This window comes from Hemiscyllium ocellatum, chromosome 16 (assembly GCF_020745735.1).
Source record: "Hemiscyllium ocellatum isolate sHemOce1 chromosome 16, sHemOce1.pat.X.cur, whole genome shotgun sequence".
NCBI classification, from domain to species: Eukaryota; Metazoa; Chordata; class Chondrichthyes; order Orectolobiformes; family Hemiscylliidae; genus Hemiscyllium; species Hemiscyllium ocellatum.
In genome coordinates, this window is record NC_083416.1 from 42,443,018 (window position 1) to 42,463,444 (window position 20,427).

The 20,427-nt window shown below is 39.7% G+C and overlaps 1 protein-coding gene across 3 annotated transcripts in view; it reads left to right on the plus strand.

Moving 5' to 3' along the window:
- Nucleotides 1–20,427, plus strand: part of LOC132823388 (nuclear factor NF-kappa-B p105 subunit-like) — a 157,103-nt gene that overhangs the window by 125,950 nt on the left and 10,726 nt on the right. For 2 of the 3 annotated variants that reach the window (XM_060837155.1, XM_060837156.1), the window contains exons 6-11: nt 3,853–4,016; nt 6,042–6,200; nt 8,622–8,726; nt 8,960–9,051; nt 11,686–11,824; nt 13,997–14,107. In XM_060837155.1, coding sequence (XP_060693138.1) covers nt 3,853–4,016; nt 6,042–6,200; nt 8,622–8,726; nt 8,960–9,051; nt 11,686–11,824; nt 13,997–14,107 — 770 coding nt within the window. The remainder of the gene's footprint in view (nt 1–3,852; nt 4,017–6,041; nt 6,201–8,621; nt 8,727–8,959; nt 9,052–11,685; nt 11,825–13,996; nt 14,108–20,427) is intronic. The other variant, XM_060837157.1, reaches the window with a different exon arrangement.

Sequence of the window (20,427 nt, forward strand, 5' to 3'; positions counted from 1 at the left end):
AAATGAAACCTGTTTCCAAAATGAATGAGCTGGGTTTGAACTTACTTGTGTAGCCTTTGTCAGTTATATGGCAAGCAGCCCCTGCTTAGTACAAAGGACATATGCTGATTATTTTTGCAGTCCTTGACCTTTTCAGTTGATGAATAAATACCTTTTTATCCATCCGACTTTGCACTTAACATCTTGACACTTTCAAATCTACGCATTAAAAATCTGACTGATTTTTAGAGAAAAGGCAGCAGTCAGTAATACAATGCCCTAAGATTAGGTGGATATTCTAGTAATGTGCAATAAAGTTTCTCATAAAAAGCAGCAGACCAAGTGGAACCCTAAGGCAATTGACCCTTCCATTGTTGGTTGACCTTCAATGTTTCTGAGTCCATGCAGACTGTTAAACAACCCTGAAATGCTTCAACATTCTGTTGGATAGTGTTGAACCTGAGAGGGGCAGCATTTTGTGCAGCTTCTCTTGGCCAACCTCCATGCTATGAGGGAGAATGGACATGTGAGTTCCCAGTCTTGAATGGCAATGCACTCACTTCAACATCTGATAAAATGAAAATTTGCCTTCAGAGATGTGTAGTATTATCACTGATTTTGTATTCTCACTCACAAGGCAGGTATAAATGTGCAAGATGTTTGCAGCCAAGCCTTAGTATGATCACTGCTCGTTGTATTTAGCCTCAGTGCCTCTATATTAACATGCGATGCCTTCACTTCAGTCATCAATGCCATGGTCCAAAGCTCCCTGACATCCCAAAGCTCTCTATGATCAACGTTTGGTTTCTTGTGAGAGTTGAGCAATTCCTTTATATTGTCTTACTTCCTTGAGATACAAAACTGGCTGCTCATTCCTCACATGAGTGTGACTTCACTAAGTCTGACAGTGACTAAGGCATTAGATGAGGCTATTTAAAAGTATGAGTGCATAATTATTTACAAGAAGCAAGATTGATTTACAATTATGTGTCATTGCACTACCCATTTGCCCTCAGAAGTGCTTTCATCCTACATCTTCTACTATACCTAAGTGCAGTCCTGTGTTTCGCAGCTGGGTTGGAGAGGACCTAATCTGTAGTTGCACCTTTGGCTTGGAAGAATTTGTGTATTCCTCCCTGAACCATATGGGCCTAGAATTTTTGATGAGATGTAGGCTCACCCTCCTTCAATTTGGCATCATAGGGATGGTGGGGGTGGATGTGTAATGGGTGCAATCGGGCACCTCTGGAGACTTCTAAGAGCAAGCTTCTGGGGTACTGTGTGTACCTCCTCTGAAGTCCCTCTCAGTAGGAGTTGGCATAATTCAGACTCGCTGAGAGGAAAGAGCACTAGTTCAAAGACTTATATGCTATAAATTCAATTTTACATTTACTTTTACAATTTACATTTTACATTTCCACCACGGTCTCACAATCCCACACCCAACCCCTGCAACCTCTGAGCCTGAGACTGAACAAATTCTCCTTTAATTCATCTCACTTCTACCAAATCAAAGGAGTAGCTATGGATACCTGCACGGGTCCGAGTTATGCATTGCCTCTTTCTCGGATATGTAGAACTGTCCTTGTTCCAATCCTACAGTGACCCTTTCCCACAACTCTTTTTCTGATACATTGATGACTGCTTTGGTGCCACTTCATGGTCCCACAAGGACCTCGAAAGCTGCACTCATTTTTATTCCAATTTCCACCCCTCTCTAACTTTCATATCATCCATTTGCAACACTTCCCTTCCTTCCCTTGACCTCTGTCTATATTTCAGGGAATAAACTGTCCACTGCCATCCACTGGAAAGCCATTGACTCCCATTGCTACCTTTGCTAAAGCTCATCACACCACACATTCCACAAAGGACTCCATCCCATTCTCCCAGTGTCTTTGTCTACATTACATCTGTTCAGATGATGTCACTTTCCAAAACAGCTGCTGACTTGGCTGGCTCCTTCCATGACAGTGGTTTCCTGCCCACTCTGGTTGACAGGGCCCTCAAATGCACCTGACTTTTCACCCGTGTTTCCGCCTTGCCCCTTCCCATCACTCAACAGCGCGATCAGGTTTCCCTTGTCCTTATTTTTCATCCCACCAGCCTCCACAATCAAAGGATAATTCTCTGCCACTTTAGACAACTCTAGTAGAACACCACCACCAAACACATCTACTCCTCACTGCACCTGTCTGCATTTCACAGGGATTGGTCCCTCTCGTACACCCTAGTCCTTCCCACAACCACCAATACCACCCCCCCTCAGCATGGCACCTTTCCATGTAACCACAGAAATTGTAACACCTGACCTTTCACCTCCTCCCTGCTCACCATCCAAGGGCCTAAACAGTTTTTCCAGGTGATGCAGCATTCACCTGTACCTCCTCCAATCTTGTGTGTTGTATTCGCTGTGCCTAATGTGGTCTACTCTACATTAGAGAAACCAAACACAGATTGGGTGGCCACCTTGCAGAACACCTCCACACTGCATGCATGTTTCAGCCTTCTGAACTTAAAATTGAGTTCATCACCTTTAAACTGTGAACAATTTCTTCCATTTCTTTTAGCTTGTTCTCATGTCTTCCCCTCCTCCCATCCTAGTTACTGTCCTTTCAAGTCTAGCAGGAGACATACCATCATTGTTCTTCTGCCTTCTCACGTTCTGATCACTTAATCTGAACTATCAATATCTCTTCTCTACCAGCATCCTATATACCCACTAGCCTGCCCCTCCAAACTGCAGCATATGCTGTTCCCTCCACACTTCAACGCTGGTGAAGAGTCATCTAGACTTGAAATGTTAGCTTGCACTCTCTCAATGGATGCTGTCTGACCTGCTGTGATCTCCACCATTTGTTGTTCCCTGCAACCATCACACCCAGCAAGACTTCCTTGATATTATGAAATCTTGACGGTTCATTCCCTTTCCCTTAACAAAAACACAGCTCTCTGGAATTTCCTTTGATATTTTTATTAATGTTCCAGCTTTTGTATGAGGTGTGAAATGCCATGGAGATCCTTCAGTTACCTTTTGACTCAGCGATCCTCCACATTTTCTTCAAAATGTCCTGGCTGTGGACTTTTTATCTTAAACTTAAACTTCACTGCATTCTGCAAGCTAACTGAAAATAACTAGATTTTCTCCTCCAGCTTCAAGCTAATTGAAATCACCTTTTCTCTCAAGAACTTAAAACGAGCTGCCACCCAAGACCAGACCTGCAGTTGCCCTCTCTGAGAAAACCCCAGATAAATGAAGCTTCTAATCTCTATGATGCAACTCTCTGCTAATGTACCGTGCCTTTGGGAGGTGTTCCTAATCTAATTATGTTATACTCACAACCCAACTCTTTGATTCTGGGATATACATCAAGAATTTATATTTCAATTGGATATGTTACCCTCATTTCAACTTGTGTTTCCACTGAGAGGTTCAAGATGGGCCATTCATTGTTTAATTTTCTCACTTTCACTATGTCCTTGTAAAATAAGCACAGTTTATCTTTCTGCTGGAGTAAGAACAGGAGTGCTTGATATGCATTTACATTAGATGCATGACAGTTTCTTAACCAAGTGTTTCCATTTATTGTGTACTCAAAGCTTAAATTCCTGAAACTAAAAGTCAATTCTAAAACATATAGTAAAGGAAGGAAACTTTGATCTAAGCAATCTGAACATTATTTGAACTAATGTTCCAGAGACTAACGAATAGAGAGTTATTTCATTGCATGACAAAATGATACATTTTAAATAAAGTTATCATATCCTATGAGGTCAACTGACTGGAAATAGGTTATAAATATTTATTATAGTGAACTGATTTTCTTTTGCATCTCTCTGTGAGAGTGACTAACAAATGTATTTTCTGATTAGCTTTCCCAACCTTGGAATCCTTCATGTCCCTAAGAAGGATGTAGTAGCAATTATAGAACAACAGCTGATTAAGTCATGGACCTCAGATGCCCAAAATGGGAATGCTTCACTTCTTAATGGAAATGATGAAAATGAAATGGAATTGCAACAGAAACAACTAAAGAGTGAGTTGATATTATTCAGCTGTATTGTTCATTCAGTATTTAAAGCTCTCAATATAGAATACTCTGTAAACGTTTACATGTAAGTTGCTGGTAGTTGGCTTCACCACCAGTTGTAAAGCTATGAGCTCCTCATTTCATAATCAAAATGCACAATTGTTGGGGCTTTACACAAAATGTTAGTTTGTTTTTTCAGTTGTTAGAGGCATTTTGTAATAAATAAAATATAAGTTCTGAAATCTAGCTTTGGCTGGCTGAATGGAAATGCTCCTTCATAAATTAAATTTGGATATTGCATTCCGGTAAAATAGCTGTAAGATAAACAAAAATGCTTACAATTTTACCGGCAATTGGTCATTGACTGAAGTGAGAAATGCAACTATTTTCCTGTAGAAAAATACTCAAGCATGGAGTTGAAGTTCTATAAATCTAATTACAGTACTTCACTACTGGGAAGAGGCAATTGAAGCAGGATAAGACAACAAATCTTATATTAATTTTGCAAATGTGGATTCATTGTATACTTTTTCAAATTGGCTGTCACCAGCAAAAAAAAACACAAAACTGAAAGACAGATTTTGTTCAATTAAAACTGTAGGAAATAACTTTATTACTTCTGGCCAAATTATTTTAAAGTGAAATCTTAGCAAACATTTCTATATGTTGCAACCTTGATCAGTATTCATACACATTGGATCATAAGTTGCTGTCAAAACAACTGTAGTGATTGGAACAAGGTCAGTCAGACGGACCTCATAGAATATGAGTTCCCTGATTGGGGCTGTTATCCTAATCCAGTAAGAAAGGCCTGGCTGATAGCTATAAACAGGGGTTCTGTTCACTATAGGAGCTAGCTCTGGGCTAGCTGGATCAGTGTCTTGTAATATGCACTTGTAAATAAAGGGTGACTTGATAACACAATAACGGGCTTTATGAAGTTAATTCAACAACAGTGTGGATAATGGTGCTCACTGTTTTATACAGAAATACTACAGCAACTTCAGGTAAGGGCAGACTTGTGTTTCAATGCATAAAGCTAAAGGTTGCTATCTGAGATATGATAGACTAGTGTTAGCCATACAAAAGCAATTTGTGCACTCTCTTCAGCCTTAGGAATACATTAATTGACATAAAGTAACTGTATTTGCACCTTAGATACTAAGTGAACTTACCATTGAAAGTCATGTTTATCTATTTTAATCTAAATACCCTTTTAGCAATGTAAAATTAATGTTATAGTTAACAAGCAACCTCTCTAGCTCAAAAAAATAAGTTAATGTGTAAAATATTTCTTTAGGTTGGAGATGTTAAAAATGTAAACTTAAAAAATATTTTTTTTTATTCTCTTTCAAGGCTAAAACATTGTATGATTTCAATGGAGCAGTTGCATATAGCATTTAGGTTGGATCAAAGGATAATGGGGGGTAAGGTGGGAACAAGCTATAGAGTTGGGGTAATCAGCCAGAATAACCATGGATGGTGGGGCAGGCTCAAGGGGCCAAATGGCTTACTCCTGCTCCTATTGTCTATATTTCTATTTTTCTCTTTCCTCACACCTTCCCCACCTGCTTCTCCCTCATAATCCAATCTTCCATTGCTTCACTTTAGTTCTCTTTCTGTACCTAATTTGGCACTGAATTCACTCACTTAAATTATATTTCCTTCTCACTTAGTGTATTGTGAATTTCGCAATCTTTAAATTTGAGTAGCTGTTTCTTTCCCTGTTTTTCTTACTTCAATACAACTCTTCTGTTTTGGAATGATCTGCCTGTACTGCTCACTAAACAAAACGTTTCACTGTACTTCAGTACACATAACTACAATAAATCAAACCAAACTCACACTTTCAACAACATTGGACATTAAATATTGTCACAACTAAATCGGCAAGAACAAGTCTAACAAATGTTAGGTGTTATATTTGTTGCCCCATAACATCAAATGATTGACCCATGTCTGATAGTGGCAGTCCTTGGAATTAGGTAACAATTATGGAGTTAATGCTGTATTGATCTGTTTTGCTATTAGAAGAAGACAGGGAAAGAATCCGCCAGCAAGCACAGAAGCAGACCAAGTATATGGATCTCAGTGTCGTTCGTCTGATGTTTACTCCATACCTACCAGGAAGTGATGGCAAATTTACACGTAGACTTAGCTCTGTTATGTCAGATCCCATCTATGACAGCAGTGAGTGCTTTTAAAATTATATACATGTATGTGTTAGTTAAATAAGATGCTTTTATCTCATTAATTATTCTTGTGCCGTCATTTGAATTTTCCTTGATGGCTCAAATTATATTAAGGCAAACATTTCAGTGCACACTTATAACATATAATTATAAGAAGTATGGGGCATGTATGACTTTCATGAAATTGGACAAACTAAATCCAAATTTTGAATAAGTGAATTATTTATTATTCAATTTTGTTAGTGTCATCAATAATGCAAAGAACTTGTCAATACCTGTGTGAGTTTATATTTAGGGGTGAATTTCAAACTTCTTAATTTATTCCAGGAAAGCACTTTAACAGCACTTCAACAGTCATGTCTTCCCAACCGTCAGCAAAACATTTGGAGGACAAAATGATGTGATGATGTTTGACACTGAGACTCATAAAGAGCGAAAGATGTTTGGGCCTTTTGTTTCTTTGTTTGTTGTGCCAGTGTCTCTTTATATATAATCAATATGCTCTGAGACTATTTACCCCCATTGCTGAGATGCATTCTGGGGCCTTTATTAGGCTTACAATAGAACTCACAACAGACATTATCTGGCAATTATGTGTGTTAGGAGTTTTTCCCACACACTCTTGCTTGACACTGTCCCAGATACACCCATAAAGGCTCTGCTGATGTTGCATGCTACCAATATTTGGACCTGACTAATTAGAAGCCTGGCAAACCGATGCCCGTTCCAAATTTGATACACTCTATATGATACCAAGAAACAGTGGAGGTACTGGGTACTGCGAAGCCTATGGCCCCGACAACATTCTAGCAATAATACCGAAGACTTCTGCTCCAGAATTTGTTGCATCTCTAGTCAGGTTATTCCAATACAGCCACAATGTTAGCATCTGCTCAACAATGTGGAAAATCGCCCAGATATGTTCTGAAGACAAAAAGCAGGACAAATCCAACCTGGCCAATTACTGCCCATCAGTCCAATCATCAGAATAGTGATGGAAAGTGTCATCAGTGGTGCTATCAAGCAACACCTGCTCAGCAATAACCTGCTCACTGGAACCCTGTTTGGGTTCTACCAAGCCCACTCAGTTCATGACCTCATTACAACTTTGGATTCAAACATGGGATAAAAAGGCTGACTTCCAGAGATTGATGGTGTTTGACATCAGGACTGCATTTGAATGAGTGGGATACTAAGGTACCCTAGCAAATCTGGAATCAATGAAAATCAGAAACAAACTCTCTTTTGATTGGAATATATCTGGCATATAGAAAAATGGCTATGGTTGTTGGAGGTCAGTCAACTCTACTCCAAAATATCCCTTCAGGCATTCTTCAGGCTAGTACCCCAAGCTCAACCATTTTCAGCTGCTTCATCAATGACTTTCCCTCCATCATAAGATCAGAAGTGGGGATGTTCACTGATGATTACACAAAGTTCAGTACCTCAGATACTGAAGCAATATGTGTTCAAAAGCAACAAAACCTGGACAATATCCAGGCTTGGTCTGAAGAGTGGCAAGTAATATTCATGCTGTACAATGCGAAGCAATGACCATCTCCAATAAAAGGCTATATAACTACTGTCTCTTGACATTTAGTTGCGTTACCATCACCGAATCCCCCATTATCAACACCCTGGGGATTGTGTTGATCGGAAACTGAGCTGGAATTGCCACATAAAAATAATTGTTCCGAGAGCAGGTCAGAGGCTAGGAATATTGCAGCAGGTAACTCACCTGCTGACTCCCCACAGTTTGTTCTTTGTCTACAAGGCACATATCAGCAGTGTGATGGATTACTCCCCACTTACCTGAATAAGAGTACCTCCAACAACACTCAAAAAACTTGACACCATCCAGGACAAAGCAGCCCGTTTGATTGGAACTATATCCATTCTCTCCACCATTGATACTCAGTATCAGCAGTGTGTATTATTTACAAGATGCATCACAGAAATTTGTCAAGATTCCTGAGCACCATCCAAACCCATGATCACTTCCATCCAGATGTACAAGAGATGCAGATACATACAAATACCACCACCCACAGTTTCCTCTCCAAGCCACTCACCATCCTAACATAACAACGTATCACCATCCCTTCACTGTAGCTGTGTCAAAATCTTGGAACTCCCTCCCTCATAGCATTAATGGTCCACCTACATCACATGAATTGTCATAGTTCAAGAAGACAGCTCACCACCACCACGTCAAGGACAACTAGAGATGGGCAATAAATGCCAGCAATGCCAATGTCTCAAGAGTAAATAAAAAAAATTCTGCCTTCCCCAAACACTATAATTAAATTTTCTTGTTAGTTAACCATTTTTTTCTGGTATATTGCTTTCCATCTTTAGAAAGAATTAAGTGGCAGATTTTACACAGAATGAGTTTTAAATATTCTGTTTTGTTTTATAGAAGCACCGAATGCATCAAGTTTGCGAATAGCAAGAATGGCTAAAACAGCTGGAAGTGTCCTGGGTGGGGATGAGGTCTTTCTGCTTTGTGATAAGGTCCAAAAAGGTAAACCATCTGATAATTAAAATTTCACATTATTTCTACTTTTCTTTCAGATATTTTGATTTGTCATTTTGAAGATTAGTAGATAGTTTTGTGAAATGTTATTATTTGACAGGTTTTTTCTTACCTTTTACTGTTTTGCATGTAAGCTGAACCACATTATTATCCTTTTATTAGTGTGAAATAAAAGGAACGTAGATAATTATCAATGCTTGAATTAATTTTTTTTCCCTCAGATGATATTCAGGTACGCTTCTATCAAGAAGATGAGAGTGGCCATATTTGGGAGGCATTTGGAAAATTTGGTGCAGCTGATGTTCACAGACAGGTAGCATGCTCCAGAATATTTCATAGCTCTACACAAAATAGATGTTCAGGCTTTAAACTACAAACTATTAATTTTTAAGAAGTAAAATTAAGATAATTATTGAAAAAATCCAGCAATTAAAAGAAAAATTCATATTTTTAAAGAATAAAGCTCAATATACTTTCAGTGCACTTAAACAATTTGTGTCATTGTGTATTTTAACCTTGAGTAAAGTATGGCCATGAGAATGACCTGCTTCATCAGCTCCTGAAAATAAATGTTTTGTGTAGAGGATGTATTGATCACAAAATTAAACATAAACTCCTCACAATTTGAGTATTAATATTAATGAACAATGCATTATGGGTATTTTGCGCCAGATTTTCCTTTGTGGTTGGAATCATGATTTGAGCCATTTCCCAACATCGCATCCAGCCTCTTGGATGTCCTCCATTTTTTAACTTCCAGAGTCTGAGGGAGTGGGCTGGAGTTGGGGCTGCACCCCATCATTGTCTGCACCCCTCCCTCTATTCACCCCCCCCCCCCCCCCCCCCCCCCCCCCCCGCCAAATCCATAAGGGTAGAAACAGAAGCAGGTGTAGTCCACTTCCAAAGAAAAACATTAGAAGGCCTGTTCCAATTTGCTGGAGCATTGATCCTTTTTTTATGAATATGAAGTCCCCTATCCTTCCCATCCCTCCTGCCTCGCTTTCATTCTCCATATTCCTATTCCCCCCTCATCCTCCACCTCCGTATAGCCAATTGCCATTCCCCAAAACTTCCTATGCTGACTCAGTCAAAGTTCAGGTTTTTAGATACCGGGGAGTCTTTGAGATGCCCATATGACTGTCTAACTAAGAAATGTCAATTTAAAAGAATTCAAAAAGATAATCCTATATGTAGTCATAGAACTATCTAGATAATCAAATTCATTGTTCTCTTGACATAACACGATTATTGATTTTAAAACAAAACCAAAGAACTGCAGATGCTGGAAATCTGGTACAAAAGCAGAAATTGCTGGAAAATCTCAGCAAGTCTGGCAGTATCTGTGGAGACAAATGAGAGTTAATGTCTCAGGTGCAATGACCCTTCTTCAGAACAGGTTTTGGTCTGCCAGACCTGCTGAGATTTTCCAGCAATTTCTGTTTTTGTTCCAGAAATATCAGTTTTTGACAATTCTGTTCTGTCCCTTTCAAAGAACAACCAATTAATCCCTTAGACTGACTCTGTTATAGCTGTTCTCTTCTTCATCAATTTATTTAATTTCCTTTTGAGGGTTGCTATTGAATTTCTATCAATCAGCCATTCCATATCATAAACCTTTGTTATGTGCAAAAGTGTTGCTTTAGAATTGGGCTCAGAGGTGACAAATGGAGTTTAATGCAGCTAAGTGTGAGGTGATGCACTTTGGGAAGAATAACAGGAAGGCAGTATTGGGTCAATGGAAAGATTCTTGGTAGTGTGGATGTTCAGAGAGATCGTGGAGTCCATGTACATACATCCCTAAAAGTTGCCACCCAGGTAGATAGTGCTGTTAAGAAGGCATACGGTGTGTTAGGTTTCATTTTTAGAGGGATTGAGTTCCGGAGCCCCAATATCATGCTGCAACTATACAAAACGCTGGTGCAGCCACACTTGGAATATTTCAGGAAGAATGCAGAAGCATTGGAAAAGGTACAGAGGAGATTTACCAGGATGGTGCCTGCTCTGGAGGAAAGGTCTTATGAGGAAAGGCTGAGAGACTTGAACCTGTTCTCATTGGCAAGAAAAAGGCTAAGAGAGGATTTGACAGAGACATACAAGATGATCAGAGGATTAGATAGGGTAGACAGTGAAAGTCTTTTTCCTAGGATGATTACTTCAGTTTGTATGAGGGGCATAACTACAAATTGAGGGGTGATAGATTTAAGACAGATGTCAGAGGCAGGTTCTTTATGCAGAGAGTGGTAAGGGCATGGAGTGTACTACCTGCTAAATGTAAAGAGTAAAAAATGAGGTCTGCAGATGCTGGAGATCACAGCTGCAAATGTGTTGCTGGTCAAAGCACAGCAGGCCAGGCAGCATCTTATGCTCGAAACGTCGAATTCTCTATTCCTGAGATGCTGCCTGGCCTGCTGTGCTTTGACCAGCAACACATTTGCACCTGCTAAATGTAGTCAACTCAGCCACATGAGGGAGATTTAAACAATCCTTAGATAAGCACATGGATGATTTTGGGATAGTGGAGGAGTACGAGCTGAGAATAGGGCCAAAGGACCTGTTCTGCGCTATATTGTTCTATGTTCTATGTTGTTGCACAACAGTGCCAAGAATTTATTAAGTCTCTTCTAAATGATTAATAGGCCAAAATATCTTGTTATATACTGATGTCTAAAAAATTTCTGAATGATATATTGAACTAACATTTGCCAATTTTTTGTTAGGTGCATTAGTTTAGAAATAATTTCACTTCAAAATAAGTAGCTTGACAATAAGTATTGGAACCATTTATAATGATGGGGCAGCAGGTTTGCAGGCAAATTGGATTCAGGGTGCCCTTTTATTTCAGTTGCTCTATTTGATCTTAATAATGATTCTATTCGCAGATTGAGGGATTGCGTTTTGTTTGTTCTCAGAAAATATAGTAAATTGTAAAATTTGTTATGTTTTCCAGTTTGCCATTGTTTTCAAGACGCCAAAATATTTTGACATTCACATTACAAACCCTGTCTCAGTATTTGTCCAGTTGCGTAGACGTTCTGATGGTGAAACCAGTCAACCAAAACCATTTATATATTACCCACATACAAAGCGTAAGTATTATTAATTTATAATTCTGCTTTCTCATAGTTAATTGCAGTTCTTAAAATATAAAATTCTATATACTCTTTTGTCAGATATTTATTTAAATTAGTTGCTTGTGAATTCCTATATGCAAATAATTTATAAAGCATATGGTGTTTAATTTCTGTGCAGTTTCTATATAATATTTCTGATTCTCTACTTTTTATAAGCTACTTTATTAACCCCCCCCCCCCCCCCACTTTGGCTATAGTAGTTCATGGATTTCTCTCATGGCGTTTCATTAATAATCAGACATCAGAAGCTGTCGAGAGTGTGGCGTACACTTCAGTATTTCCCTGCAAGCGGATGATAAAATTCAAACTATTTATTCAGCCTTTACTATCTAATCCCATTGCATAAAATAAATGGATTTGAGATGACAAACAGATTTGGAATCAAAACCTGATTCTGTGGTTTCGAGAGTCTACATTAACTGGCCACTTTCTGGTAAAATAGTTATCTGACAAAAATTAAGCTTGCTACTAGCCCGTGGTTTACTTTTTGTTATCTCTAAACAAAATATGTCACAACCACCGAAATAAAAGAATAATGTTTTCATTGGCAAGCTAGGCAGTAGGTCCAATAGGTAATGCAAAATTATATTATGTACAATTCTGGAAGGGTTAATACCGAGTGCCATAAACCCTATGATGATGTCATGTGGGCTTGTGGATAGAGCATCTTAGGATCTTAGTGATTTTTGAGAATATTTGTAGTTCAGGTTGATGATATGGATGTAGGTTAGCTCACTGAGCTTCAAGTTATGTTTTCAGATGTTTTGTTGCCATACTAGCTAACATCATCAGTGAGGGTCTCCAGTGAAGTGCTGGTGGTATGTCCCACCTCTCTATTTTTAGGTCTTGGTTTTGTAAGGTGGGGGATATCATTCCTGTTTCTTTTTTTCAAGTGGAGTTAGCTCTTTAAATGTGTTGGTAGGTTTATAGGTTACCATGATGCCAAGGGATCTGAGTAGTCTGGAAGTCATTTCCGATATCTCTTTGATGTAAGGTAATGTGGCTATAGTTTGTTTGGGTTTGTTTCTGAGAAATTGGTGGATTGTGTTTATTGGTACCCATTTTTCTTGAAAACATTGTATAAATATTTTTCTTCTGCTTTTGTAGTTCTTGGGTTCAGCAGTGTGATGTGGGTCATTGAAATAATGTCTTTATGCAGCTCTGTTTGTGGGTTTTGGGATGATTGTTTCTGGAATTAAGTATTTGGTCTGGGTTTGTTGCTTTTCTATAGATGCTAGTTTGAAGCTCTCTGTTAATTGTACGTTCAACTGTCATGTCTAATAATGGAAGTTCTCCTCCTCTTTTGTGACTTTTATGCCTGTCAGGATAGTGTTGATGTTTCCTCTAATTTATTCCGTTTTGGGATGACAAAGGTGTCATCTATGTAGTAGACCCAAGGTTTGGGTTGGATAGACGGGAGGGCAGCTTGTTCAGGTCTCTGTATTACTGCTTCCACTATGAGCCCTGATATTGGTGATCCTATAAGTGTTCCATTGATTTGTTTGTAGGTTTTGTTGTTGAATGTGAAGTGGATGGTGAGGCATAGGTCTACTAGTTTGACTGGGACAACACACACATCCTAGGACAGGCAAAACAAAGACATGCACAAAATTTTTTTAGAGGCATAGCAGTCTCACCGAACTCCACCAATAAACACATCGATTTAGATCCGATCTACCTCCCCTTGAAGAAAAGAAACAGAAATGACATCACCCACCTTACGAAACCAAGACGTATAAATAGAAAGGTGGGACAAACCACCATTGCTTCACCAGAGACTCTCACTGATGATGTTACCTAGTATGGGGACAAAACATCTGAAAACATGCCTTCGAGTTTAGTGAGCTAATGTACATACTTACCATCTTAGGATCTTGCAGAAGTGAAATCTTGACAACTGATCCTCCTCAAACTTTCTGTAAAAATGTCTATCATGTCAATGTGACTTGTAAGTCATTGATAAATGCAATAAACTATATCTTGTTAATTTCAAAAAACTATATAAGTGGTAGTCAATTCACTTCAGTCAAATGTTATCCAGTGCTAAAAGTTAAAAAATATCACAACTAATAAGATTGAATAACTTTTTGATTTCCTTTCCTCCCCTTTATTTCTTTATTTTTCCAGACAAAGAGCACATTCAGAAAAAATGGCACAAATCTTTACATAATTGCTCAGATAACTTTGAGGGTACACCAGAAGGTCACGCAGGAATATATAGTGATGATCTGGGAAGGGGTGAGTAATTAGACAATAACAGTAACAATTCAGTATTTTTGGAGCTTGCTGAATCCAGCAAATGTCCAACTCACGGGAGCTCAGTTCTAGTCTTACCACAACCAAAGAAACACTTTCAATTGGTCCTCTTCCTACTCCCTCACTTTCACCCTCAACTTCTTCCAATCCTGGTCCCACACATTTCTTATCTACATGCTCACCTTTAGTGACATCATCCGTGAGTACAGCATTAGTTTACATAGGCAGAATTTTACAGAACCCTATCAATGAGTTGAGGGTGGGCATTTCTGATAGGTTTCCCAGTTGGCTGAGGAAGGTCCATTCATTCTTTTCCTAGTAGAGACTCTTAAATAGTCATATTTTAATATTTAATGCCCCAATGTTGAGGTGGGCGTGTACAGAGGCAGGAAGGAAACCCAACAGGTGATCCCTCTTGGGTGGGAAGGTGGACACCTCCATTACTGGCCCATTCTCCCACCCACTTTACCTTCAAATCATGACACCACATTCTTCAGGCATCCATCCTAAGTTTGCAGCATTTTGATTGGTGGTACCAGTTATTGTTGCAACAATTTGCCAATGCTCCTGTGGTACTACTGAGACTACAGAATTGTTGGCTGATCAGATTGTGTGGTAACTCTCTAAGATCGAATGTATCCTAGTGGCAGAAAACATGCCTCCAGCCAATAAACATTCCTTCCTACCATCAGACAATTCTGCTGTATACAAACACTGATAACTCCTCACTCCAACACATTATCATCTCTCTTGAATCCTTCATTATTGTTAAACTGTAAGATTTTTGTTTGGTTCAGATTTCTCAGAGAAATTGTAACATGATGTAAAGACTTAAAAATGCAAATATAACACTTAAATTCAAATATAATTGTCAGGTTTAGATAGGCTTTCCTTTGTATTTTCTTTGAGGGGCGTGCAGACTGGGATCACATCTCTCACTTTCATAACTTCTACCTTGTAGTTTTTGCACCATTGTCAACCAAACTTGATCAGAAGGTGCTCTTTTACCCACACTCATCCAATTAATCCCTCCCTCTCTTGAATCATCACTGAATTTATGGTTGATCATTCATTGAACAGGCCCTTTTGACCAACCAGGTACAGTTCATATGACCCTCACACCACAATGCTTCTTCCATCCAACTTCAAGGTTTTCCTCTGAAGTAGACTTTCTTGTATTCCATTCTGATCTGTACAAAGAGTTTTAATCTCATATGAGAGGCACTGTGGGCTCCCACACTGTAGACTCTAGGGTTCCTCATGAAAGAACCCAGTTCCAAACCAGTAAGGAGGGGTAAACTAATTAATTGACAAAAAAAAGTGAACCAAAGAAACAAAACCTATTAAGTAAGATTTTAAAAATGCAAATATATTCAACTACCTTTCTTGAAAATAGCACACACAGGCATGAACACAACCTCTCCAAGTTTGGAACAAAGATATAAAACTCTAAGAATATTACGTTTTAAGTTATTTGGGCCAAGTAATGGTTGAAGTCAAAGAAAAGAACTGTTCACAGATTGTCCAAAAAAACTGGTCTGTAGGGCAAAGTAACTTTCTAAGTAAGCTTTTGATGCTGGCTTTACTTTTTGGATCAGTCAAGGCTAGTTCAATTCTATTTTCCTGGAGATAATATTGTAGATTCAAACCTCTCCTTTAAGTACCCTCCATTTGCAGTACTGACGCCTTCCAGGCGTTTTCAGCTCACATACGTTAATGAGATGGTTTTCAGATAAAGAAGGCTGTGCCCTGTGACAAGTTCTCTGTGTCTGTCTGTGCCATGTGACCTCCTTCAAAGTGCTGTAGCCCAAGCAACAAGCAGCTTGTGTTCTGTGTAAATGTAGCATTTGTGCTGAGGTAGAAGTATTCACCATTTGTAAAGTGCTTTTTTTCAATAAATTCAGATTAATATATGTTTATATATACACACACATATCCAGTTAAATTATATTAATTAATATTTTACAATACATCTTCATGACAAATATAAAAACAATAAGCGCATATATGATTTTATCCAGTACAAAATGATAGAGTCATTAAAAGGTAAAATAGGATTTTATTTAGAAAAATCTATTGCATTGCTTATTCAAACTGCAATCGTGGATGAGCAGAAATTTCCTCCATTAAATTTTGGGAAGGTCAAAGCCATCACTTGTGCACACCACTCCAAATTCTGTTCCCTAGCTACTACTCTATTCCTCTCCATGGTAACAGTCTAAGATTAAGCCAGTTTGTTCACAACCTTGTGTCACATTTGACCCCAAAATGAACTTCTGACCTCACACTCATGCCGTTGCTAAGAATAAGACTGCTTATTTCTACTTCTGTAATATTTTCAGACCTTGCCCAATCTCAGCTCATTTGCTGTTAAAGCCACCATTGATGCCTCTGTTACCTCTAGATTTGACTGACCAGTCCAGTACACTCCTGGCCAGTCCACCACATTTTACCCATTTTAACTTGAGATTATGCAAAACTCTGCTGCCCATGTGTTAACTTGCATCAATCACCTTTTGTCCATTTGCTTACCGTTTCCATTGGCTCCTTGTCAAAACCATAACACCATAAGATATAGGAGTAGAATTAGGCCATTTGGCCCATTGAGTCTGCTCCATCATCTGATCATGGCTGATAAGTTTACCAATCCTATTCTCTTTTCTCTCTTCATAACCTTTGATTCCCCCTACTGTCAAGAACCTATTTATCTCTGTCTTAAATGTACTCAATGACTTGGCCTCCACAACCTTCTGCTGCAATGAGTTCCACAGATTTGTTACGATATGGCTGAAGAAATTCCTCCTCATCTTATTCTATAGGATCATCTCTTCAGGTTTGGGATACTTGTGACCCAGGTTTGTTTCCAGCCTTGGTACCTGCCAGTGTGGAGTTTGCACATTCTTCCCATGTTTGCATGGGTTTCATCGGGTTGCTCCAGTTTTCTCCCACAGTCCAAAGATGTGCAGGTTAGGTGGATTGACTATGCTAAATTGCTCCGTAGTGTCCAGAGTTACGCAGGCTAGGTAGCTTAGCAATGATAAATCTGGAGTTAGAGGGGTGCGATACTTTTTGAAGGGTTAGTACAGACTTGGTGGGACAAATACCCTCTATATTTACTGTTGAGATTCTATGATGATTTAGTGATTCTGCAGGGTCCAAAACTGCTCACAGTATTCCAAATGAAATCTGATCAGAGCCTTATACAACCTCAGATCCTTATACAATATCACTGCTCTTGTATTCTAGCTCTCTTGAAAAGAATAATACCATTGCATTTGCATTCCTACTTTCAACTGAACCTAAATTTTGACCTGATGAGAATCCTGATTAGGACTCCTTTGTGCTTCAGATTTCTGAAGTTTTTCCTCATTTAGAAAGTGGTCCACAACTTTGTTCTTTCTTCCAAAATGCATAACCTCACATTTTCCCACATGGGTATTCTATGTGACGTTTCTCTGCATACTCTCCAAGCTTGTCCAAGTCCTTTTGCAAACTCCGCGCCTCCACAGCACTACTTGGCCATCCATCTGTCTTTATGCAATCTACAAATGTAGCAGCTGATCCTTCGCCTAGATCATTAATGTATAACACAAACAGTTTTGGTCTCAAATAGACCCCTAAGGAACTCCACTAGTTACCTACTGCCATCGCTTTATACCCACTCTCTGCCTTCTGCCAATCAGCCAAAATCCTGTCTTTACATTGAAGATACCCTCCATCATATTGAATGGGACTACCGCAATACTCAATGGAAAGATTTTGAACAAATCTAGCAACTAAAAAGTGGGTATCCATTAGGCAGTGCAACAGCAGTAGTATCCCATTCAACCACAATCTGTACCTTCAGAATCCTTCCAGTATAACAATATGATGAAGCCAGGGTATCAATGCTGGTTCAAGGGAGAATGCAGGTGGGTCTACCAGGAACAGCACCAAGCATACCAAAAATGAGGAGTCACAACACAAGACTACTTCCGTGCCAACAAACATAAGTAACAGTGCTAGATAGAGCTATGTGGTTCCACAACCATGGATTAAGTCTAAGCTCTGCAGACCTGTCACATCAATCCAATTGGGCAACTAATCAAGTGCTTGGAGATGGAACCCCAGAAATATTCCCACTTTCAATGATGGGGTAGCCCAGTATATCAGAGCAAAAGGCAAGGCTGAACATTTGGAACTGTCTTCGATCAGAAATGCCAAGTGCATGAAAAATCTTGGCCTCCTTCAGAGATCCCTAGTATCACAGATACCAATATTCAGCCAAATGAATTCACTGCAAGATATGGAAAAAGATGGATACTGGATATTATAAATGACCTGACAGTATTCCAGCAATAGGACTGAAGCTCTAGAATATGCCATATCCCAAGCCCAGCTGTTCCAGTACAGCTACAACACTGACAACTCTGATAACTACCCAGCAATTTGGAAAATTACTCTATGTGAAGCAAATCCTGGCCAGTCACTCATCATCCTACAAGTCTATTATTGATCATAGGCAAAGTCATGAAAGGGAACAGCATTTTGCACAGAAATAATCTGCTCCCTGATGCTCAGGAGAAAGTAATGACTGCAGATACTGGAGATCAGACTCAAAAGGTGTGGTGCTGGAAAGGACTCCGTGACTCCCCTCTTAGGTCCACGCTTCCTACCAAACCACAGTCCCCTCCCGGCACCTTCCCCTGCCATTGCAAAAAGTGTAAAACCTGCGGTCACTGCTCCCCCCTCACCTCCCCCAAAGGTCCCAAAGGATCCTTCCACATCTGGAAGAGATTTACCTGTACTTCCACACACGTCATTGCTTTCGATGTGGTCTCCTCTACATTGGTGAGACAAGCCGTCAACCTGTGGAACGTTTCAGAGAACATCTCTGGGACACATGCACCAACCAGCACCACCACCTGGCCCATATCCCTCCAAACCCTTCCTATTCATATACCCATCTAAATGCCTCTTAAATGTTGCAATTGTACCAGCCTCCACCACTTCCTCTGGCAGTTCATTCCATACACGTACCACCCTCTGTGTGAAAAAGTTGCCCCTTAGGTCTCTTTTATATCTTTCCCCTCTCACCCTAAACCTATGCCCTCTGTTTCTGAACTCCCCAGTCTTTGTCTATTTATACTATCTATGCCCCTCATAATTTTGTAAACCTCTAAAAAGTCACCCCATAGCCTCAGATTGTCCAGGGAAAACAGCCCCAGCCTGTTCAGCCTCTCCCTGTAGCTCAGATCCTCCAAACCGGGCAACATCGTTGTGAATCTTTTCTGAATCCTTTCAAGTTTCACAACATCTTTCCGATAGGAAGGAGACCAGAATTGCACACAATATTCCAACAGTGGCCTAACCAATGTCCTGTACAGCCGCAACATGACCTCCCAACTCCTGTACTCAATACTCTGACCAATAAAGGAAAGCATACCAAATGCCTTCTTCACTATCCTATCTACCTGCGACTCTACTTTCAAGGAGCTATGAACCTGTACTCCACAGTGTCTTTGTTTAGTAACAATTCCTAGGACCCTACCATTAAGTGTATAAGTCCTGCTAAGATTTGCTTTCCCAAAATGCAGCACCTCACATTTATCTGAATTAAACTCCATCTGCCACTTCTCAGCCCATTGGCCCATCTAGTCCGGATCCTGTTGTAATGTGAGATAATCCTCTTCACTGTCCACTACACCTCCAGTTTTGGTGTCATCTGCAAACTTACTAACTGTACCTCTTATGCTTGCATCCAAATCATTTATGTAAATGACAAAAAATAGAGGGCCCAGCACTGATCCTTGTGGCACTCCACTGGTCACAGGCCTTCAGTCTAAAAAACAACCCTCCACCACCACCTTCTATCTTCTACCTTTGAGCCAGTTCTGTATCCAAATGGCGAGTTCTCCCTGTATTCCATGAGATCTAACCTTGCTAATCAGTCTCCCATGGGGAACATTGTCGAACGCCTTACTGAGGTCCATATAGATCACATCTACTGCCCTGCCCTCATCAATCTTCTTTGTTACTTCTTCAAAAAACTCAAGTTTGTGAGACATGATTTCCCATGCACAAAGCCATGTTGACTATCCCTAATTTGTCCTTGCCTTTCCAAATACATGTACATCCTGTCCCTCAGGATTCCCTCCAACAACTTGCCCACAACCGAGGTCAGGCTCACCGGTCTATTCTTCCCTGGCTTGTCTTTACCGCCCTTCGTAAACAGTGGCACCATGTTTGCCAACCTCCAGTCTTCCGGCACCTCATCTGTGACTATCGATGATACAACTATCTCAGCAAGAGGCCCAGCAATC